The sequence below is a fragment of the Saimiri boliviensis genome, chromosome 5 (assembly GCF_048565385.1).
Source record: "Saimiri boliviensis isolate mSaiBol1 chromosome 5, mSaiBol1.pri, whole genome shotgun sequence".
Taxonomy (NCBI): Eukaryota; Metazoa; Chordata; class Mammalia; order Primates; family Cebidae; genus Saimiri; species Saimiri boliviensis.
Window position 1 is genome coordinate 74,432,744 of NC_133453.1, and position 25,684 is coordinate 74,458,427.

The 25,684-nt window shown below is 34.4% G+C and overlaps 1 protein-coding gene across 3 annotated transcripts in view; it reads right to left on the bottom strand.

The window, feature by feature from the left end:
- SCN2A (sodium voltage-gated channel alpha subunit 2) overlaps nt 1-21,357 on the bottom strand; it is a 144,594-nt gene extending 123,237 nt beyond the window's left edge. For all 3 annotated transcript variants that reach the window (XM_074399570.1, XM_074399567.1, XM_074399568.1), the window contains exon 1: nt 21,127-21,357. In XM_074399570.1, coding sequence (XP_074255671.1) covers nt 21,127-21,152 — 26 coding nt within the window. In that variant the 5' untranslated portion in view covers nt 21,153-21,357. The remainder of the gene's footprint in view (nt 1-21,126) is intronic.
- Nucleotides 21,358-25,684: the final 4,327 nt, after the last annotated feature.

Here is a 25,684-nt window from a genome sequence, read left to right on the forward strand (position 1 = left end):
AATTTGTTTTGGTCTGTGATTTTGGGGTCAGTTTAAAAAAAATCATTGCACAGATCAATGTCATAGAGCTTTTCCCCTTTGTTTTCTTCTAGTACTTTTACAGTTTCAGGTCTTCTACAAGTTGCTAATTCATTTGAGTTGATTCTTGTATATAGTGTGAGATAAGGTCTGATTTTATTCTTCTGCATATGGATACCCAGTTTTCCCAACATCATTTATTGAAGAGACTGTTTTTCCCGATTTTTTGCTCTTGGTACTTTTGTCAAAGATTGATTGACCATAAATTCATGGATTTATTTCTGGGATATTGGTTCTGTTCCATTTGTATGTTTGTTTTCATGCCAGTACCAAGCTGTTTTGATCATTATAACTTTGTAATATATTTTGAGATCAGGCAGTGTGATGCCACTAAGCTTTGCTATTCTTACTCAAGATTGCTTTGTCTGTTTGGGGAAACTTGTGATTCCATATGAATTTTAAGATTTTAAAAAATAACTGTTGTGTCATTGGAATTTTGATAGTGATTTCATTAAATCCATAGATCACTTTAGGCACTCTGAATATTTTAAGAACATTAATTCTTACCACTTGTGAACATGGGATATCTTTCTTTTTATCTGCTCTTCTTTAATTTCTTTAATCCATGTTTTATAGTTTTTAGTATACAGATCTTTCACCTCATTGATTAATTTTATTCCTAAATATTAAAAAGATACTGTTTTCTTGACTTCTTTTGCAAAGCATTTGTTCTTAGTGTTAAGAAACACTACAGATTTTTGTATGTTGACTTTGTATCCTGCAATTTTACTGAATTTGTTTATTAGCTCTAACAGGTGTTTTTTTTTTTTTTGGTACAGATTTTAGGGATATATATATATGCTCATGCCATCTGCAAAGACAATTTAACTTATTTGATGATTTGGATGATTTTTGTTTCTTTCTCTTGACTAATGGCTCTGGTTAGAACTTCTGATACTATGTCAGACAGAAATGGCAAGAGTAGGCATCCTTGTCTTTTTCACAAATCAATATTTTATCTTACATCTACTATTATCAGACCATATTGTGATCACTGCCCCATCTTCCCCAGGAGTAATAGAATCTCATGCTGGTTTATAAGATCCTTTAGGTGCAGTTGCCTCATGTGAAAGTTAAGCAATCTTAATTTTATACTAAGGAAACTGGGAATCATTGGGGAACATAATTAAGGGGAGCAACACCATCAGATTTGTTTATTTTTATCTGTTACTCTGGTAGTATGGAGAAGGTATAGCATCTAAAGCCCTTTAGGGCAGGAGATAAGATAAAAGCCTATTGCAATAGCCCAGGCAAAATACAATGAATGTCTAAATCTTGGCAGAAATAATGAGAGTAAGAAAGTGATCTGAGCAGTTCTGCGTTTCCTTCAATATAATCTGAAGTTTGACTGTGTGTTGATGGAGAAGGAGAAGCAGAAACTGAAAAGCACTCCAAGATTCTTGTTTGGGAAACCCGAAACACCGAAAACAGAAATGTTTCCTGCTTTTCCTGGCCCTTACTTATCTTCGCCTTCTTTGAAGTTCAATTTCATGTGAGGATACCTCAAATTTATGGAGAAAGAATAAAAATTGATTTTAAGAAAAAATATTCTGACCTAAGACATTGAAGCAAGAAGAAGACTAAAATTAAAAATACTAGTAAGAAATAATTTGCAGGAATAAACCCAAACTAGCTTGAAATTAAAAGATGAAGGGAGTGGTGGTGGTGGAGAATAGATATTTCCAAGTATTTCATTAAAGAAAAATTTGGTTGAAGTTTGAATGACTAATAGGCATAGCCTTTGGTAATACAAACATATGTATGCTTTTTAAGAGTATGTTAATATTTCCATAGTTCATTAGACCATCATAGATTTTTTTCTACAAAAAAGTAAAATGGTAATCTTTCCAAAAAGGAAGTCAAAAATCATATTCTTTGGTAATGAAAATGAAATACAGAAGAGAAATTATGGTGACATAAGATGTAATAAAGAGCCAGGCATGGTGGCACATCCCTCTGGTCCCAGCTACTCAAAGGCTGAGAAGGGAGAATCACTTGAGTTCAGGATTTCAAGACATCAATAAGCTATGATTACACCACTACACTCCAGCCTGGGTGATAGAGATCCCATATATTAAGAAACAAAAAAGAAGAAGAAAAGAAAAGAAATGTAATAAAAAAGTAATATTTTTTCCTTATTTAAATGTTATTGTTTGGCTGAACATAAAAATCATATTAAGCAAGAATACTGTGTTGTTTCAGGCAAGCAACATAAAAAAAATGAGTAAATTTTCATTTGAAAGAAAGTCTAACTATAGCTTTACTGTGAAGGTTGACAGTGGCGGGGGTGGGGGGATCTACCAATATTTTGCAGTTCAACTTTTTTTTTTTGAGTTAAGGGATAGGATGAAAGAGTGTGATCTAATTAAATTAAAAAGCTTCTAAACAGCAATATATATATCAACAAAAGTAAACAGATAACCTACAAAATAGGAGAAAATACTTGCCAACTATGCATCTGACAAAGATCTAATGTCCAACTTCTATAAGTAACTTAAACAAATTTACAAGACAAAAACAAAGAACCCTATTAAAAAGTGGCCAAAGGACAAAAGAAGGAATGCATGTGTCCACGAAGCATATTAAAAAAAAAAAAAGCAACATCACTTATCATTACAGAAATGCAAATCAAAACCACGAAGACATACCATCTCACACCAGTCCGAATAGCTACTATTTAAAAGTAAAAAATAACAGATATTGGAGATATTGTGGAGAAAAAAGAACAGTTAAACACTGTTGTTGGTTGGAGTGTAACTTAGTCCAGTCAGTGGAAGACAGTGTGGTGATTCTTCAAAGACCTAAAAACTGAAATGTCTTTTGACTCAGCAATCCCTTTACTGTGTATATACCCAAAGGAATATAAATCATGATATCATAAAGACACATGCAGGCATATGTTTATTGCAGTACTATACACAATAGCAAAGACATGAAATCAACCTAAATACCCATCAGTCATAGAGTGGATAAAGAAAATGTGGTACATATACAACATGGAATACTATGCAGCCATAAAAAAGAATGAGATCATGTCCTCTGCAGGGACTTGAACGGAGCAGGAGGACATTATCCTCAGCAAAGTAACAAAGGAACAGAAAAACAAATATGACACATTTTCAGGTATAAGTGAGAGCTAAATGATGAGAACACATGAACACATAGAGGGAACCAACACACACTGGGGTCTATCAGAGGGTATGTGAAAGGGTGGGAGGAGGAGAGGATCAGGAAAAATAACGATTGGATACTAGGCTTAATACCTGAGGGATGAAATCATCTGTACAACAGTTCTCAGGGAAAATGCTTTCAATTTTTCCCCAATTCAGTACGATATTGGCTTTGGGTTTGCCATAGATGGCTTTTATTACCTTAAGGTATGTACCTTCTATGCTGGTTTTGTTGAGGGTTATAATCATAAAGGATGTTAGATTTTGTCCAATGCTTTTTCTGCTTATATTGAGATGATCATGTGATTTTTGTTTTTAATTCTGTTTAAGCAGTGTATCACATTTATTGAATTGTGGATGTTTAACCATCCCTGCATCCCTGGTACAAAACTCCCTTGATTATAGTGGATTATATTTTTGACATGCTGTGGGATTCTGTTATTGGAGGATTTTTTTCCCATTTTCACCACTCCTATTCAACATAGTACTGGAAGTCCTACCCTGATGAATCAGACGAGAAAGAAATAAAGGGCATCTAAATCAGTAAAGAGGAGGTCAAACTGTCACTGTTTGCTGATGACATAATTGTATACCTAGAAAACACTAAAGACTTATTCAAAAAGCTCCTATAGTTAGTAAATGAATTCAGCAAAGTTTCAGGATATAAAATTAATGTACACAAACCAGTAGCTCTACTATACTACCAACAGTGAACAAGCTGAGAATCAAATCAAGAACTCAACCCCTTTTACAATAGCTGCAGAAAAATAGAATATTTAGAAATATGCTTAATCAAGGAGATGAATGACCTCTACAAGAAAAACTACCACTGCTGAAAGAAATCATAGACAACACAAACAAATGGAAAAACATCAAATTCCTATCAAAATACCACCATTAGTCTTCAAAGAATTAGAAAAAAAATCCTAAAATTTATATGGAACAAAATAAAAGAACCCGCATAGCCAAAGCAAGACTAAACAAAATGAACAAATCTGGAGGCATCACATTATCTGAATTCAAACTATACCATAAGGCCATAGTCACCAAAATAGCAGGTACTGGCATAAAATTCAGTGTATAGACCAATGGAGCAGAATAGAGAATCCAGGAATAAAGCCAAATACGTACAGCCAACTGACCTCAGACAAAGCAAACAGAAACATAAAGTGGGGAAAGGACAACCTATTCAACAAATGATTCTGGGATAATTGACAAACCACATGTAGGAGAATAAACCTGGATCCTCATATCTCACCTATACAGAACTCATTTCAAGATGGATCAAGGACTTAAATTAAGACATGAAACAATAAAAATTCTAGAACATCAGAAAAACCCTTCTAGACATTGGCTTGGGCAAAGATTTCACGACCAAGAACCCAAAAGCAATGCAATAAAAACAATGATAAATAGATGAAGATGAGACTTATTAAACTAAAAAGCTTCTGACCAGCAAAAGAAGTAATTGGCAGAGTAAACAGACAACCCATAGAGTGGGAGAAAATATTCTCAATCTATACATCTGACAAAAGACTAATATCCAGAGTCTACAATTAACTCAAACAAATCAGCAAGAAAAAAATAAAACAATCTCATCAAAAAGCGGGCTAAGGTCATGAATAGACAATTCTCAAAAGAAGATATACAAATGGCCAACCAACATATAAAAAAAATGCTCAATATCTCTAATTATCAGGGAAATGTAAATCAAAACTGCAATGATATACGATCTTACTCCTGCAAGAATGAAAGTAATTTTAAAAATAAAAAAATAATAAGTGTTGGTATGGATGCGGTGAAAAGGGAACACCTTTACACTGTTGGTGGGAATATCTAGTATAAACAATATTGTAAACAGTGTGGCGAGTTTTTAAATAACTAAAAGTAGATCTACCATTTGATCCAGCAATCCCACTTCTGAGTAACTCCCCAGAGGAAAAGAAGTCATTATATGAAAAAGACACTTGTATGTTTATAGCAGCACAATTCAAAATTGCAAAAATGTTAAACCAGCCCAAATGCCCATAAATTATTTGTTGATTAATATAGAAGTATATGTATTCCATATGTGTGTATATATATATATATATATATATATATATATATATATATATATATATGTATATAATGGAATACTGCTCTGTCTTAAAAAGGAATTAAATAAAGGTTTTCTCAGAAACTTGGGTGGAATTGGAGACCATTATTTTAGATGAATTAACTCAAGAATGGAAAACCAAACACCGTAAGTTCTCACTCACAAATGGGAGCTAAGCTGTGAGGACGCAAAGACATAAGAATGATACAATAGACTTTGGGGACTCAGTGGAAAGGGTGGAATGAGGGTGAGGGATAAAAGACTACACATTGGTTACAGTGTGCACAGCTTAGGTGATGGGTCCACCAAAATCTCAGAAATTACCACTAAAGAACTTACCTGTGTAACCAAACACCACCAGTTCCCCAAAAATCTACTGAGATTTTAAAAAAGAGAAATAATGGATACAACAAACCCTAATGACACATGTTTACCTGTGTAACAAACCGGGACATCCTGCACATGTACCCCTGAACTTAAAATAAAAGTGAAAAAAAAGTCCCACCTATTATTTGAGAAGGGCAAGAAATACACATACAGAGAAGTAAAACATCCAGACCTTATTACAACCATAATGTGTATCCTTTTACCTTTGCCAGGCAGAATAGATATCTGGATAAAACACTAGTTTGTATTGTATCCTTTTTTTTCACTTGAGACATTTTTCAGTAATTATCAGCTTAAAAACTAGAGATCATTTCAACTGAGAGATAACCAAAGCACTCAAAAGCCACATTAATTGCACAGATTAAGCAACACGTAGGTTTTACAGTATTATTAGAGACAAAATACGTCTCAAGGCAAAAGAAAACGTAAATGGATATGTAAGGTAATTTTGTACTTATAAAGGTAAATGTTCTAGTAAATATATGCTGGTCATAAAATCATAAGATTAATAGTAGTGCATTATTATGTGAAACTGTTAGAAATTAAACACAATTGTAGAACACATGAATTCATTTTTCTTAGCTTTTGAGAGACCAAAAGTATGCAAACAAAATTATTAACTATGTTGAAATCTTTGAATTTTTCTACAAAATATTGATGTTTATGAAAGCGAAATTGTCAAAATGATATAAGAAGTAAAAAGTTGACCAGGCAGATAATAAGGAAATGAATTTTAAAAACTATGTAAAACCACTTTTAAATAACAATAAAATATGTTTATAGGTGAGTTTTTAATCTTCTAGGAAATAAATATTGATATTATCTAGAAACAATTTATTTCCACATTTTAAAAACAGGTTCAAAGAATAGAAAAATAGGAAAAATACTCAAAAAGTTTTTAGAAGCAAATATAAATTCGGTAGTAAAACTTTGCCAAAAGAACACCCTCAAAAATGTAATCTGCAGATAATGTCATTAATGAATACACTTATAAACATCTTAAATAAAATAAACATACAACTACTTAATAACATAATGCATCAAAATAAGATCCAAAATAGTAATAAAAAATGATGCAGTACTTAAAAATATTTTAATGAAATACATGACATTAATGGGTCAAAATAGAACATAAACTACATCTAAAGGATTAAAGGTAATTTAATAGGTATCACATTTATTTATAAATTATTATAAATTGTCTTTGTAAAGGGAAGTATCCTTACAGTATGAAGTTGATCTGTCTCAAATAAATTTACTTAATATAAGGATATTGATGTAAATATAATTTAGTGATAGGCCACTATAAATATTTATGTCAAAGTTAGGAAAGCAAGAAATTTGCACTGTTAATATTTTCCAGGAAAACCTGCCAATGTAACTGGGAAAATATTGATTGGAAACAAGTAAAGGAATGATTGCTTAGAAATATTAGAAAAGAGAGGCCTGGCATAATTGTCCTAATTATTTACAGACAAAATTATGTACCTAGAAAACCTAAAAATACAACATAAAAATACTAAAATTAATAGGAGATATCAATAATACAGATATACCTAAATATTTCTCTATGTAGGATCATTCATTCAGAAATTTAAATACTGTTAAATACCTGGTTTTGGTAACTGTAGTGTAATTCAACTAAATAGACCAGAATCTGCAACTTTGTTTCCATAAGGGATCATTTAGTAAATACTTTTGGCTTTGTGGGCCATATTTCCTCTGTTGGAAGTACACAGTTCTCTCCTTATAGGATAAAAACAGTCATGTAAAATTTATATAAAAATGAGCATGGCTATGTTTCAGTAAAACTTTAATTGTGGACATTAAACTTCAAAATTAATTTACTTTTTACATGTCATGAAATATTATTCTTTATCTCTGAACCATCTTAAGTAAAAGAGGCTGTAAAATACCATGGTTTGCTGAGTCATGAACAGGCTATAAATGGCCTCTCAGTGATATCATCACAAATTAATCTGCTGGGTATTATTCACATCAAAAACAGAACTGTCAAAGTTTATGTCATGTCATGAAGAATTTCATAAACTTCATGGAAGAAAGACTACCAGCTATAAAGACAGAAGCGAATTTGGAATGTACAGGTTAGGAGGGTCTAAGACCCTGAGTGGTTTAATAAATCAGTGAAATCATTTTGTTTTCAAAATGTGTGTAGATGAAATAACGAGAACCCCCCCCATCCTTTTGTATTCTGTAAAGAATTGCCCTTCCCCATATAGCATAGACAAAACTCACAAATGTCTCCCATTTACCCATGATAAGACCCAACACAGAGTGTCAAAATTCCCAATCTTTACCTCATATGTGATAAGCTGAACTGCCCATCCCCACTGACCAATGTGAACAAAATGCTTATTTACCAAATTTTGGTTAAGATTTTCTTTTTTTCCCAAATCACTGAATTCTGACTTACCCTCAAGATGAGGCAGCATGCCACTCCCCTTCCACAGTGCCTGGAGATAGCAGGCTGGTCTCAGAGTGGAACATTCTCTGTCAACTAATGCAACTCTTTTATCCCTTTTCCCCCTCACCCAGTTCATTCTAGTCTTGTTTACTCCTTTCTATAAAAGACAAACCAATCCCTTTTTGCCTAACTCTTGAGATGCTTGCTTCCACTTTGTAATCATCCCTGCAGACAAAAATCTCTCCTTACTGTGAATAAAAATAAAAATTGTATGGTTTTTTTTTTGTTACATCCCTATGTAAAAATCAGCAAGAACTTCCCAGTAAATAAAATTTTCCTCTTTTTGTTTAATGACATGATGCTCTTTTCAAAATTAAAAAAATTTTTGAAAAAGAATATGCATTTTCAGGGAGATAACTGATAAGTAAAATGCATTTACTAGCTTTACTTTAATGAATCTTTGGAGTTTTAGTATTTTTTTAATCTTAAATTTAAATGATACATACTTAATAACTGAACATAGGCTAGACAGCAGATAGATTTCTCAGTTAATTTATATGACATATTTATATTAATTAAAGATTTTCTACCAAGGTTGAAAAAAATGTACCCTCTACACTTTCCCGAAGAATTAAGATGCTTAATAATATCTTGACACATTCAAATATGCAGAATTTGTGCATGGAATATTTCTAAATTTAGATGTCTGTGTCTAGTTTTATCACCTGTGAACTGAATTTTCCTGACTTGCTTCTATTTATTCTTTTTTTTTTTTAATGTACTTAGTTAGATCTTGTCTATGGGATTTGTACAGACACCAACAATATAAGATTACCCTTAAAAGCATATTAACTAATTTATTATCACATGAAAGCTCTGCTCTGGAATCAGACTCCTGGATTTTATTTTGTCTTAGTTTTATAGCTATGTGATCATTGAGGTATTTAAACTCCAATTTCTTTAGTAGCCTCATATTTTAAATGTAGTCATAATAGTACCTAATTCACATGATTATTGTAAACATCAAATAATTGGATTCAAGGGAATTGTTTCAGTAGTGCCTGCATTATAGTAAATATTTCATAAATGTTAGCTACTATATCAATTAACGTCTTCACAGAAATCAGATGACACACCCCAAGAGGAGATTTTAATTGAAGAGATTAAAATTTAAAAAAAAATGATTATTTGCAAGGTATATTAGGGTTAAGGAAAATGAACAAAGCAGGGTTCAACCCATGGCTAGCAGTAACAGGAAGTAAAAGAAGAAAATAATTACTAGAATCGGAGGGAGTAGGGGTCACTTGGCAGAAGTTGTGATCTTTACATTCAACCATAGCAGTCTGACAAGGAGGGATCTGGGGAACAAATGCTCTTACCTTGCCTATGGCATAGACAAGTTTAAACCACACAAAGTAATAGACATCTTCACTGGGATGGAAGAGACCTAACATACCAACATATGTAGCACTCTGCATGAAATTCCTGAGACAAAATATTGTCATGCTATCTTTGAAAGTGTGGATATAAAATACACCCTTTGGCTTTTTTCTTTCATTATTTCTACTCTTATTATAGTTTCTTTTGTTTTGTTTTCTACCACCACCACCCTCACCTGAATCACGGATGTTCCATTGCTTCTTATCATCTATTATATTAGAATGTTCCAAATACTTGTCCTTGTGTATAAGCCACTCAGCAACACATTTTGTTGTTGGTTGGCTGGTTTGGTTTGGTTTGATTTTGCTTACATTTTCCTGAGTCTGTTTTTGCTACTCACTGTAAAGGACACTAGGTTCTGAAACACATTCCTGCGTTTGTTAGAAACATTTTCACTAAAACGAAAATAGTATACACTGAATTGTAGTCAGAAACCATCACTTCTCTTAGAATGTTTCGAGTTGTAAAATATATTTAATATTCCATTAAATCATATTTTGTTCTGTTGATTATTCCTTATGGTCTTTAATAATAAGCAGATTTTTTGGGTTGAGTCAATCGAGGTCAGAAATCTGGAAACCAGAGTCTCGGAAAAATTATGAAGAACATGAGATCAAACTTGTTGGTAGGTAAGGTAGTATCTCATTCTATAATTAAGGATTTGAAATTTCTGCAAAATACACATTCTTTTCCATCCCAATGTCAGAAGAATGTTGCAACCTACATTTTATCCTCTTTTATAAAGCCAGGTCATTGTATTTTATAAGTTGCATTCTTGAAGATACATAAGTAATGATGATAAGGGAGAATTAGGCTGTGTATACATGTATGTGGGTATGTTTATGTGACTATTGCTGGTTAATCTGTTATTGATTGTAAAAATTACTCATGGAGTTAGAGAGCTCCTTGTTAACAAGATTTGGAAACAGAGACGTGTGTGTGTGTGTGTGTGTGTGTGTGTGTGTGTGTGAAATAGGGAGAGAGAGAGAGGGAGAGAGAGAGAGAACCCTCTCCCTAAATTATAATTATTATGCTATATCCATATTATTTTACAAATCACTGTATAGTCTACTCAAACACTAAATTTAAAAGCTATTAAAGGGAGTTGTATTAAAGCAAACTATTCAGAGCTATTTTAATAGGTCACTTGAAGTCGGACATAGTTTCGTTGTAAAACTAAGAAATTCCAATAGTACCTTGATTGAAGTTTTACCTGAGTAGAGCTCAGCAGATGTATCACCTCCTATGTAAGGCAGAATATGTAGATACTGGGTAGCTTGATAGAACTATGCAAAACAGTATCTGTCCTTACATAGTACACAATTAAATATGAGAGATGACGCAGGTGCACATATATCTGGCTACTTCACATTACAACAAGTGTAAAGACACATGCAGAGTATAATGGAAGTATATGCTACATATGAACATAGAGAGAACATCATAAAGGAAGTGATGTTTGAGTTAGATTTGATTAGAACAAAAGTTCATACACATTTCCTAAAGCACTGGAGATTACTAAGAAAAATTCACTAAAATCCTGGAATCTGTGGAGGCCAGAATATATTCAGTGGAAATTTTTTTCAGTGTATGATTACGTGGAAAGTGATCAATTTTATAATAGCTGGTTGGCATATTTATATTAGATAAGACTTTCTATAAATAAAGTAATATAAACTTAGGTGTTAAACAAGAGCAAATACCTAAGCTGAGATATAGAAGAAGACATGCTTGAAGACCCTTTAGCAGATCTAATGGTATGTTTCTAATGGAAACCACCCAGTTTCTATTAGATCCTGGTGATTTATATAAATTAATGTAGTAAATAATTTTATTACAGTTAAGGGATTGAAAGCACAAAAAATGAGGTCAATTCTGCCAACTGAATTGAGCAGGAAACTAGCATTCATTGCCCCTTATTCACTAAGCTAAGGCTTGCTTCTAACGGAAACTAAAAACAAAACATTTCCAAGAAGTCTGGCATCATTAACATTATTTCAATTTATCTTTAACAAAGGAACATAATTAACCTTCTGTGATATGGTCACTAGAGATTAGACAGTGAGAATACTGCAATGATAAGTCTTGGACAAAATAACCAACTTTATCACATCTGCAAAATGAGATCAATGCTTCATTCCACAAGGTTGTAAGAAAGCAACCCACATAGTGAAAGCTCAGGACACAGCATATGCAGGAACCATATTAAAATTTAAGTGTATGCTCAGTCTATGACTAAACCAGTGTATTTTTAAAACTTCTTATGTGCCAGGCATTGGGTGTGGTATTTGGGAGACAGATATGATGACCAAGTTCCTGACTGTGAGGCGCTCACAATCTAGAACATGAACAAGCAAACAAAGAACAATGAAGTCATAAGATAAAAATATTAAATGTCATGCATATCAGGGATAGGCCTTCAGGAACTATTAATGATACATTTATTCTCATGTAAGCCTTGATTTTATAACACTAATATGCATTTTATCCCTACTGGTATAAATACTGAATGAAAAATCAGTCAGATTGGACTGGGCCATTTGTAAATTGAACCAGCCTAATAAAAATGATTGAGATAGCATGGTGCCCCATAGTATACTTAAAGGAATAAATTTAAGTTTCTAAGATTCATTAATTTATTCTACAAACATTTTTAGTCTCTTCTGTATAACAGGAAGTGTTCTAAGCATTTGTGTTCTAAACATCAGTGCTCCAAACAGATAATAATCTCTGCACATTTGGGGCTTAAATTACCAACAGAAGAAATATAATGTATACAGTATGCTACAAGGTGATGTGTTAGAAGGGAAGAAAAGAAAAGAAAGGAAATAAAGGAAAAAAACAAGGCAAAGCAAATGATAACAAAGGAAAGAAAGTATAGAAGAATATAGGAGATCATAAGAATGAGGTTAGAGGAAGGGGGCAGAGAGTTTAAATAGCATAGTTAAGAGAAGGCATTATTTAGAAATGACATTTGAGCTCAGACTTTAAACAGGTGAGGAGGTTAGTCATGAAAGTGTTGGAGGCAAAAGCTTTCTAAGCAGAGGAAACAACCCCAAAGATTGAAGTGTCCCTGGAATGTTCAAGAAATATGAAAGTGAATGAGAAAAAGAAAAGCTGGAGATGAGTTCAGAGAAATAATGTAATGGGATGGAGTCCAGGTTAAACAGAGCCTTTTTGAAAATTATCAGGTGGCCTTTACCTTGAGAAAATTGGATACTACTTTCAGAATTTTGAACAGTGATACAGCATAATCTCACTTCTGCCTTGCTGTGTTGAGAATAGATTGTGAAAAGAAGTAGAATAAAAATAAAGTCCAGTTAGGAATTAAGGCAGAAATCCATGAGAAACTTGATGGTGGCTTGGGCAGAATGGCCGTGTGAAGGTGGCAGCATATAGATTCTGGGTATATTCTGAAATTGAAATCGACAGGAATTTCTCAGGGATTGAATGTGGGATATGAGAGAAAAGAATAATTAAGGATGATGCTAGAGTTGTTAGTGGGAGGATGAGGGAGATTAGAGTTATCTCCTGAAAAAAGTAAGGTGGGGAAAGCTGGGATTAGAGCAGGTTGGTTGGGGAGTCTTACTATCAGAAATTTAGTTTAGGAATGTTAACTTTGCAGTGTCTTCTAGATATCCAAGCAGAATAAGCAGTTAGACACACTTATCCAGTTTGGCAGCAAACGGGAGGTAAATATTTGGATGTCATCATTTACATGGCATTTAAAGCCATAAAACTCAATGGCATTAAAAGAAAGTAGATAAAGAAGAAAAGAGAGTCAGGGAACGAACCAGGGACATTCAAATAATGAAGTTTGGAAAGGCAGAGTAAAGCATAAAATGACTGTGAAGCAGCTAATGATCAGCTAAGAGAAGAGTCAAAATTGTGTGCTATCCTGGAATGCAACAGAAAGCAGTGTATCAAGATGAACAGTCTCCAATATTGCTGGTTGGTCAATTAAGATGAAAGCTGGGGATGGACCATCAAATTTGGCAACATGTTGGTCTCAGATTTCTATCAGGAGCTGATTCGGTAAAATGGTAAGAGTGAAAACCTGACTAATGTAGATCTAAAAGAGAATAGAAAGAGTGACATAGAGACAGAGAATACAGCAAACACTTTTGTTAAGTACTTTTGCAAAGAGGACCCAAAAAACGAGAAAAAAAAATGATAGTCAAAGGAAGTAAAAAAAAATCACATATAGGAACAATAATGAAATTCTGTATGCAAACATAATAAAGAGCTAAAATTACCAATGCAAGAGAGACAGAGAAATACAATGCTTTAGTGATACCCTGTTATAAGTAAGAAGGAATAGTGCACAGATGCAGAACCATTTTAGATAGAAACAGGGATAGTTGATTTAAGGTAACAGGTGGGAGGTCAGGTTATGTGGGTGCAGAACCTGGTAGGGAGGTACATGTAGTGATAGAAATTGGTGGGGGAAAATTTCTTCTGATTGTTTCAATTTTATCACTGATTTAGGAAACAAAGCTGTCAACTGAGAGTGAAGTCAAGGTAGCAGCTATTGGTGGTTTGAGAGAAAATAAAAGGTATAAAATCTCAGTACAGAAACCTAGGTGAGTGAGTGATCTAGTGACATGTGGCATGATTGCTGCACATCCTCAAGGACCCACCTGTGTGTGTGTCCAGCTGCAGAAGTACAGGCATGAAGTCAGGTGGGAATTGAACATGAGGATGAAGATTTATCCAGACAGTTACCAAAAAAACCAACCAACCAACCAAACAAACAAACACAAACAAGCAAAAACCACTGAGTGGGGGTGTTTGTTAGGTGTGTAGCTATATACAAGGAGTGACTTTTATGAATGACTGTGAAATTTATCTAATGAAAGGAAACAAGACATTAATTGAGAGACAATTAAAGTGTGACAAGATCAGTGACTGAGAGTACTGGTGGGTTAGAGGATTTTCTGACTTGGAATTCTAGATGAAATGTGCTAGAAAGGCGGTGTAGGAGGTTTGAAGGAGGGACTATGGGCAGTCCACAGTTACTGGCCATGAAGAGTTCTAAGATAAAACTACGAGAGAGGAGGGTAAAAAACATGATCATTGGAAGAGAAGAATTTAAGAAATTCACAGGATAGTCTGTTAAGAGGCCATATACATACGTACTGACATTACCAAGATTTGGGTAGAAAGTACCAGTGGAGAAAATTCCAGTGTTCTTGGGGAGCTAAATTCCTATCTTCAAAGGATTACACATTTGTGAAAACTTCTTAAAAGATGCATATCCAAATGTGGAAATAATTTGAATCCATATTTCATCTGCTTTTGTTTTTATATTTGAATAAATTTATGATCCTATGAGTCTAGGCTGGTAATAACAGCATAATTTACTAACAGTTTTTTCTGCACACAAATTGAATTCCCTGGGAAGTCAGGCTTAACATGGGAGTTACATCATTCCTGGTGATATAACTAAGGATTCAACAAGAGTCATTAGAGATTTCAGTTGGTGGATTTATCAAGGCCAGTAATTGGAGCAGCCTAGCTGAATGCTCTTTGTCTAACTGATAAGTCGTTTAATTTCACATTGTAACTTTCTAACACTTAGGCACCAAAATCATGATCAATTTATTTGAATAGACTGATTAAATGTAAAAGTTTCTTGACTCTTTGAAGTGGAGTGACTGAGCATCCCAATTTATCTGGAACTATCTTGATTTATATCTGTCGTTGTGGAGAAATGATTAACAAACTTCGTCCTGGTTTAGATGATACATTTTATGGTAAGCCTGGCTATATAACTAGGCTCCTGTCTTCTAGGACTGTTAATTCAGGAAATACTAAGTGTAGGTCTAAGCACTTCTCTGGCAGATTCCAGCTGCCTGACAGTTGCTGGGCTCCCTCAGGTGTTCAATCCAGGGGTGAGAGTGTATTAGTTCTCAGGCTGCTATGAAGAAACACCGAGACTGGGTAATTTATAAAGGAAAGAGGTTTAATTGATGCACAGTGTCGCATGACTAGGAAGGCATCAGGAAACTCACAATAATGGCGGAAGGGAAAGCAAACACATCCTTCTCAAGGTGGCAGAAGAGAGAAGTGTCAAGCAAAGGGGGAAGGAAAAGCCCCTTATAAAACCATCAACCACCATTGCGTGAGAACTCATATCATGAGAACAGCATGAGGGAAACTGCCCCCGTGATTAAATTATCTCCCACCGGGTCCCTCCCACACACATGGGTATTAAGGGAACTACAATTCAAGGTGAGATTTGGGTGGGAACACAGAGCCAAACCACATCATGTAGAAAGCAAGAAAAATACTCTAGTTGGAAATGCTGGGCTGATACAGAGATAGCATCATCATTACCCTGACCAGCTTGCTTCAGGCCTTAGGCATTTCACATTTCGATATCGGTTATTCAGAGAATAGAGGTAGTGTCAGTCTTCTCTTCTCATAATCTTATCATAACTCCCTTTCTTTTTTTTTGTATTTCAACCACTGTGCTTCATATATGCTTAAGAGAAATGTTGTTATTCCATTGTCACTTTTCCATACATATCACACAGCAGAAGATGTAGTAATTACACAATCACATGATTGTATACTTATTTGCTAACAACACCAAGACATGTCTATGTTCAAAGAATATTATAACCCCAACTAATCCTAGATACCAGCAAAAGACTTAACAACTTAGTACTATAAAAACGATCTAAACAATTCAAAGCATTTTTGGTGGGCAATTGTTTCTTAAGATTATTTTATCCCCCTAAATATTATTTTAGTAAGTACAAAAAAAGTTACCTGAAATGACAGACTTTTTGCCCTCAAAATATTTTATCACCTTCCAATAAATAAAATATACTTAAATACCTTTGATTCTTAAATCATTTCCCTAAAATGTTTCACAAGTAAAAAAAAAGGTATAACATGATAAAATTTTCTTTATTATTATTAATGTAGTTAATTATGTCTTATTCCACATAAAAGTTTGATTAAAAAATTTAGTGGAACATTACCAGAAAAAAAGTTATACTCTGATTTGCAAAATCTACCTCTACCTCTCCTTCCACCAATCTTCAATTTCACGAAACCCAAATGGATAAAGAGGAGCTAACACTAATGTGTGAGTATTATAGAGAGGTCAGCACATAGCTTTTACTTCTTTCTTCCTTTCTTCCTTCCTCCCTCCTTCCCTCCTTTTCTTTTCTTTCTTTCTTTTCTTTCTTCTTTCTTTCTTCCTCTCTTTCTTTCTTTGTTTCTTTCTTCCTCTCTTTCTTTCTTTTGACAGAGTTACTCTCTATCACCCAAGTAGGAGTGCAGTGGCATGATCTCAGTCCACTGTAGCCACCTCCATCTCCTGGGTTTAAGTAATTCTCCTGCCTCAGCCTCTGGAGTATCTGGGATGAGCTCACAGACATTGGCCACCACACTGGCTAATTTTTGTGTTTTTAGTAGAGATGGGTTTTCACCATATTTGCCAGGCTTGTCTAGAACTCCTGACCTCAGGTGACCTGCCCTCCTCAACCTCCCAAAGTGCTGGGATTATAGAAAAGAGCCACCATGGCCAGTCTACTTTTCATTTTTTAATAGAATTTCATCTCATATTCTTGATGCAGATTATTGTTTCCTAATAGAAATAATATTTCCATGGCCACTACTCTATTGCCAATAGTATTCATTATTTTGAGTCAAATATATGTAAAACTCATCAATGCTTGAGCCTTCTTCAAGGCTTCCCACTGCCATTTCATGTCAGGTCAATGCAAGAGAATGCATTCACCTTAGAGGAGACTGGTTCTAAGAAATTTGCAAGAGGATTCCATCACTGTCAGCAGAAATGGAGAAGAAAGGAACATCTGGTAGGAAGCCTCATAAGGAAGTTAGTTCCCTAAAGGAAAGGGAGCGTCCTGACACTGACCTTCTCTCTACACAAGTCCTGGCAAAAGTGTTAATGAAACTGAAGGATTTAAAAAAGAAAAGAACTTGAATAATTAATTTAGATGCTGGCAAACCAGCCCTTAGTAATCAACTACATAGGTATAATAGATATCTGTTGGTCAAATTCAATACCAGTTTTAAATAGAACCTGTTTTTAAATAGGTTGTTATGAATAAGAAATTAATAACTGAAGTATGTACAAGCTTCATGTGAAATAGTGTTATTAGTTTCCAGTTCAAGAATTAATGCAACTAAAATATATTCTGCAGGAAAGTGTTTTGCTACTGAGGATTAATTATTTCTTCCAGAAACTCCATATGCCACAAATAGCCTTTTCTGAGGAACCAACTGATTTAAATAGAAGAGACACTTCATCTTACAGACAAGTATTTAATTTCCAAAAACAGGCCACCCAAAGTGAGTTACACCAGCGTTGCTCAATATCATCAACCACTCTTTTTTCCTGTGTCAAGGAAAAGCATTTTTGAAACTTCCTTCTGTCTCTTCCAGGACTTTGATGTATTTTTGTTGCTTCTTTCCTCCATTTCTCTCTATTGATTTCATACCTTACTCTACAAAGGGTTTAGGTTTTCCTAATCCTCACTAAAGTTAAATTTTCCTCAACAGTACCTTCTTTCTCTAGGTACAAAATGTCATCTCTCCTACCTTTCCCTAGCAAACTTCTTAAAACAAATATACTCGCCAGATTTCTCATGTCCAATTTAGTCCTCAGAGTCCCTGTCTCTTCCATTCTACTAAACCTCTTCTCTTAAAATTTATTTCTGACCTAACAATGATAACTAAGTCCACCAACTTTACTCTAGCCTCTTATTAACCAACCCCTTTATGGGTTTTCTATTGTTGCTGATCCCTATTCAATTTAGCTGCTTTGCCTCCTATGATACTGCTATTCCATCACCTTCTCACATTGTTCTACCAAAATGTAATAATATTTTTTCTAGATATTGTTACTCTCCTAACCTGAACATTATGCCCCCAGTCGTCTTCACTCCTCTCTTGTTCCCCATTAACGTTTATTTATGTGTAACCTAATTATTGCCCACACTGCCTGCAGATCTAGATCTTCAGCCTTAACTACTCATCTGATACATGCACATAACATGTTCAGCTTCTTACAGAACACCCCTGTGTATGAATATGTGCTGGTATGTCAAGTGCTTAACACCAAAAGCCAAATTCATTGTCCTTACTTTTACTGTCCCAGGAGAAAAACGACTGCAACAGCAACCACAATAGAAGCTTGGAACAGATGGCTTATTTACCGTTTTCTACAGGTTTCCTATACAATGCCTATGCCTATGGTTCCCCGATTTCTTGTATTTATTTGCCTCACTTATGTACCTGGGATAAGCAGCTCTCTGTTTCTCTTTATTTCTATCCAACTCACTCTTAAGGAACTAATGTAACTGTCACATCCTCCTAAAGTCTTTTCCTCTGGGCTCTGAGCCCACCATGGACAGAAATCGAGATTTTATTCTGAATCTCAGGATGTAACACGGTGCCTGGCACAAGATAAGTGCTGATATTCCTGTCTCATTCACTTTCTCATATTTCTTCATTCCTTATTTTGAGGTGTAGTGGTATCTGCACATGTATATTTGCATGGTGAACTCTTCAAGGTAAACTTTGTGACTAGTCATTTCTTCATTTCTACCATGGACACTTGGTAGATATGTGGTATTCCACGAATGTATGTAGAAGTGCACATTTTAATCCCTTTCTTTTCTCAAGCTATTGAAGAAGTAGGGTAAAGCCTATGCCTAGTAAGTGAACAAATGAGGAAAAGCCTGGACATGAGATGATATTTTTATAGTTGTCAATAGAATAACTCATATGCACATTTCTATTAGGTAGGAGGGAAAGAGTCATGTGGCCATCCACATCATTCAGGAGCATAGGGTAGAAGAATATACACCATCTAATAATGAAAAAGGCATACTAAGAAAGAAAGTTTCCAAGTTGTCATTTAGTTTTCTTGGATGCTTTGACAAGAAACCTAAAAAAACTGAGCACTGCATATAATATGGCATTGAGCAACTGTATACTGAAAGAAATTCTATTTTATAGCATATAAACACACACACACACACACACACACACACACACACACACACACACACACACAGACACACAGAATATCAACATACCTGGCCTATGCCATCCTGATAATGTTCACTCTGGAGGTAAATTATGTTCTAGCTTTGCCTGATTGTAATTTAGTATGTGACTGGGAAATCCACCTAATCTCCCAACTACAGTTTCTATTCTTTAAATGATAAGGGGAATAAATGCTTAACTATCTATAATTTTAAAATTCTTCATGTATATGGAGCCATGTGGAACTAAAAAATCTATAGATTTCACACATTTAACAAACATGTTTTTTTTCTATGATTTCTCCAAACCATTTTATAAAATCATTGCTCATAGCATTCACAACCTCTGACATGGCAAAACTCCCTCTTTATAGGAAAACAGTGACTAAGATAAAAACATTCTGATGCACCCCCACCACCTACCACCTCCACCATCACACACACACACACACACACACACACACACACACACACACACACACAGCTCTTTCCACAAGAGAAAGAAGTGAGGCATTTAAAAGCAATTCTACAAAACTCATTTAAAAATATTTTTTAAATCTCTCTAAATTTTTCTAAATGAAAATGAGTGGTTTTTAAATGTAGGATTTCTATGTCTTTATCCTTGTTCTTATGATAATAATCAAGCAAGGATTTAAAGGAAATCATGAGAAGCAGCAGAGAAGCAAGGCTGTTGCATGCAACTTCCACCTCCTGAGTCATTCCACTCTTTAGCACAGATAATGTCACATGACCTAAAATAATTTAAAATGTAAGCACCTTCTATAATACCAGCTATTTAAAATGGCCACAGCTCTATTATCCCAAATCCAATAAAAAATAGAAAAAATCCATTTTCATGTCAATTAATTTGTGTACAGCGTACTCCTCACATCCACACTGGGAGAGTAGGGAGGGTCTATAGTCTCCTTCCAAGTCTACTAAACACATTACATAAATCTTGATTCGTGTGGGAGAAATGACTTACGTATTATTTCTAAGAGGTAAAAATAAACACATAAACAATTTGTACCATCATAGCCAGCAGAAATGTTCAAAAGGCCCTTAGACTCAGAATATTGGCTTGCTTCTGAAGCTGCCATCAGAAGGCTCAGCCCTGGGCTTTGGCAGAGCCACTGCCATGTTAATATGCTTCATTACATCTCTACAATTTGTTCACTGCATTAAGGAACAGTATTTCCCTTGTGAGAGGAAAACCCATCCTTCACTTTGAAAGCTTTACCTTTAGAAGGTAAACAAATACAGCCGGAGACAGACACCAACAGCTAGAAAGCCAACGAAATAATAGAATACAGTATGTCATAGTCAGAGCTCATTTCAGCCTAAGAAGATTTTAAATTGCACAACAGCTAGAATTAGAGCTTTTAAATCTCTTAGATTTGAATACAAGCTTACAAAGCACACATCTTATTTTAAATGTCATTCTTAACATAGATAACAATCCGTGGATAAGTCAAAAATAGAATCATGCTGGCTTACCTGAAATAAAGAAAAATGTAAATCATAACGCAGAATCCATGTATGTGTTGAATATAGCAGTGTCCAATGCAATTCTTCAGAATTTTTACTGGAGTAGAAAGTAAAATCTCACATGCATTCTATCCTCATTAAAGAAGAAAAAAACAAGAAAGGATGACCACAGCATCCTCCCTCCTTTGCCTTAGCTTTCTGTTCTGACACTCAATTCGATGGTACCCAATGTCTGTTAGAAAACAGCATGCTAAATTAGAAAAATAAATAAATAAAGGCAGCATCTTACATGACAGCTCCATCTCCTGGCCAAAAGTGGAACCATTTTAATTCACATTCCTTTGACTATGCAGCAGTTAGCAAGCAAAATTAAATGATGTACAGCCCATAATTTGATTTTATTTGAAATCGGCTACCTCAATTAAAGTAATTTAAACATTTAAGAAGAATTATAGTATTATTATTATTATTTTTTTTGAGATGGAGTTTCGCTCTTGTTACCCAGGCTGGAGTGCAATGGCGCGATCTCAGCTCACCGCAACCTCCGCCTCCTGGGTTCAGGCAATTCTCCTGCCTCAGCCTCCTGAGTAGCTGGGATTACAGGCACGCGCCACAATGCCCGGTTAATTTTTTGTATTTTTAGTAGAGACGGGGTTTCACCATGTTGACCAGGATGGTCTCGATCTCTCGACCTCGTGATCCACCCGCCTCGGCCTCCCAAAGTGCTGGGATTACAGGCTTGAGCCACCGCGCCCGGCCTATAGTATTAATTTTTAGATTTATAATTCTATTTTTGGGATTTAAATTTATTTACACTGTGTTTAAACTAAATGCAAGCTTTTCACATCATTAAAAACTTAAGATTTATTTAACTTTATATACCATCTGAAAAAATAGTATGTATCTCCTATAAAATAATTTTAGATGTCAAGTTTTTGTTAATGAGTATCTCTTTGTGGAGCCATCTAACGTTTTGTCACTAGATAAGTTAACACATAACACATTGTGTTGTTATTATCGTTTGGAGACATGCTGAAAGGTTAAAGTTAATGCAAGAAAATGAAATGACTTAAAGATAAACTCGAAAAATCTTTAGTTAATCCAAGCTAAAAGCAAAAATACAGATGACAAGTTACATACGATATGAAATTTGATAATTGTAACAGTATACTATAGTGTGTAGTTACATCTTCTTAGAGAGATAGCAGAAAACTAACTTGTCAAAAGAATTCATTTGGTAAATGACACCATTTACAGAACCAAAGTTTTACTGAGCATATGATATTCTCAATATATGTTTGTTTGATTAATTATTCGTTTTACAAACGATTGTGAAGGCTAGGATTTTTTTTTAATTTGAAGTAGAATGACAGGCACTTTTTTCTCCGAGCTTTTTACAATACATTTTAATTTGGGGGCAAATTGATGACCTTTAATTCCTTTTTACAGTAACGCTGTCCATGGTGCTGATAACCAATTTTTCCGAACTCACGGTGAGTTCCAGGTCTTAAGCGGGTCTGAAATACTGTCTTTGGAAGATTTGATATAAATTTTAGCTTTAAAAGTACTTACATGAGCCAAAATAATTGATAGTATGTAATATAAAAATAGTTAAGTAATATTTTATTCTCAAAATATGTATATAGACACGTCTACCAGAAGCTAAAAGGCAGATAAATACATTTAATAAAAAAACATGATGCCGAGCTATGCTTTCTTTGGATTCTTTACATAATATTTCATTTCATATGTGCTAAAGTTATACTGCATAGATTGTTCTAACATTAGGTTGTTCACACACTATTAAATAGACAAGGAAACCAAAGCCCACAACACTTCAGTAACTTATCCAGAATTAATAAGCAAGTCAGAACAATTTCTTAAATTTTATTTTAATTGCATTCCTACAATAGCATTAAGATGTATTAGTTTGGTTTTAAAACTATATTATTAACATAACACAAATAAATTATTAAAATGACTTTGTAGATCAAATTATTTTAATATATACACTCAACTATTTTGTCTCACAAGGTTTCTGTGCTTTCATAAGACACATAAACTCTCAGAGCACATAATTATAGTAATGTTGCCAAATTAATCTGTAATTTCAATGAATTACTCCTGATGGCCAAGAAGTTTAAACCCATAAGATTAAAGCCTAATATGCCCCAAATATAAAATATTATTGATACTTCACTTTATCTTTAAAATCATGGGAATTCTACAACTTATGTAAAATTTAAATGCTTTTCTTAACACAATAATCATCTTTTCCCATAATCTTAAGGGTAAATTTTATCCTTAAGGAAGATGTGCCTAACTGATCCTGGGATTTTGTGTATCTCTAGGCATGCCACCTTCCTAGGGATACAATATCCCAGTTTGAGGACCAGAGGATTATATGACACAGAAACTGGAACAATCCTATTCAAGCCTAAGTCATATCACATACTCTTCTTCTCAAAACTTTTCAGTAGCTACCCAACTCCTTGTAAATAAAGTCTATGCCTTTCCCAGTGTTCACAATGCTCACAATCTGGTCTCCTTTGCTTCTCTGATGCTATTCTTGCCCTCATTCACTATACTTCAGCCATTTTGTCTTCTTTCTCATTACTCAAACATGGCAGGCATGTCCCTTCCTTAGGAGGTGTTCACCTTTTAATCTCTTTCCCTGGAAATCTCTTACATGGGCTCCTTATGGCTCACTTTCCTCATTCTGGTCACAGCTCACAGCTGCCTTCTTACTGAGGCTGGCCTTGACCCTCAATACCACACACTATCCCCTCCCCTGCTTTTTCCCTATAGTACTTAGCTGACTTACCATATATTTTGTCTATTGTCTGCCTCCTCCAAGAAAAATGTAAATTCCATGAAGGCAGAGATGTTTGCTTGTTTTGATTACTTCCATAAATGTGATTCATAGAACAGTACCTGAAATATAAGACCCACCTAAATAATGAATACATGTCCTAAACATAGAAAATTCATATATTTTTATTAATGCACCATAGTAATGCTATTATTTCTGTGTGTGTCTTCCTATATTCTTATTAATATGTATGTCATGGAGTATGAAATCAATGAAGTGGCGTGTTCCTTAAGTAAACTATTTAAACCATGTTTAATTCATACACTTAATCAGAAAGCAGGACATACAGTGAGTATTCAATAAACATGTTAGGTTAATGATGCCAGTGTTGAAATTAGACCACTATGGTCTTGAATTGTTTTTAATGAAGTTCTGACAAGATTTTGGTAAAATAGTATTGAACAACTCTTAAATCATGTTAGCACTTCTTTGCCCAGGGTAAAAAACTCTGAGGTAACTATTGTAATTTTATTTTTATGGAAAATGTTTAACCTCATCTAGAAAATTTTCACTGTTTTAAAATAAGTTGTAAAAATAGCAACATGTTACATGGTAGATATGTGTGTACACACACACACACACATATATATATATACATATATACACACACACACACAGATACACAAGTACATATACACCCATATTTTATGAAGTCAACTTGAGTTAGGCATTTATTTTGCTAGTAACAACCAACCAATGACACATAATTTCTCCATGATATGACTCTCTGGCATTGCTTTAATCATAAAATCCACATTTTTATTTTGGCAGCTTGATATTCGAAATTATTATTTATTTTTTTTTTCATTTTATTTTATTATTATTATTTTTTTTTTTTTTGAGACGGAGTTTCACTCTTGTTACCCAGGCTGGAGTGCAATGGCGCGATCTCGGCTCACCGCAACCTCCGCCTCCTGGGTTTAGGCAATTCTCCTGCCTCAGCCTCCTGAGTACCTGGGATTACAGGCACGCACCACCATGCCCAGCTAATTTTTTGCATTTTTAGTAGAGACGGGTTTTCACCATGTTGACCAGGTTGGTCTCGATCTCTCGACCTTGTGATCCACCCGCCTCGGCCTCCCAAAGTGCTGGGATTACAGGCTTGAGCCACCGCGCCCGGCCGAAATTATTTTAATTTATAGGGATATAAGTGAGTAAGCCTCATTTTACCTCCATTAAGTTGTGGATACTGTGATTTATTTATTTACTTGTTTGTTTGTTTGTTTGTTTGTTTGTTTATTTTTACCATTTATCATTCACCTAGTCTTTTAAATGTCACCCATCCAATTCAGAAAACCAAAAGAAGGCTAGGTGTGTAGTTTATACCTAATATTTGCTTACATTTTTCTTGAATCACTTATTCTTATTTAAAATATCTGCATTGAAGAAAAGCAAATGAACAGACATTTTTAAAGGACAATTTCATTTGTACAGTTTTAGTCACCTTAAAATATACTAACGTCTTTTAAATTATTGATTACCAACATCAAGACAGTTTTAAAAAGTTGAGCTCCATATCTAATGTTTTTCCTGAAGTATTGTCGTTAGGGAATCACAGACCTGTAAGCCAAAATCGGCAGATTTTTTTGTCCTATGTTCAAAGACTACTAATACTGATGAGGAGGATAGCTTATTATGCTAGTTCCAACTAGTACTAATTACTGACATTTAATTGTATGTTATCAAAAATAAACA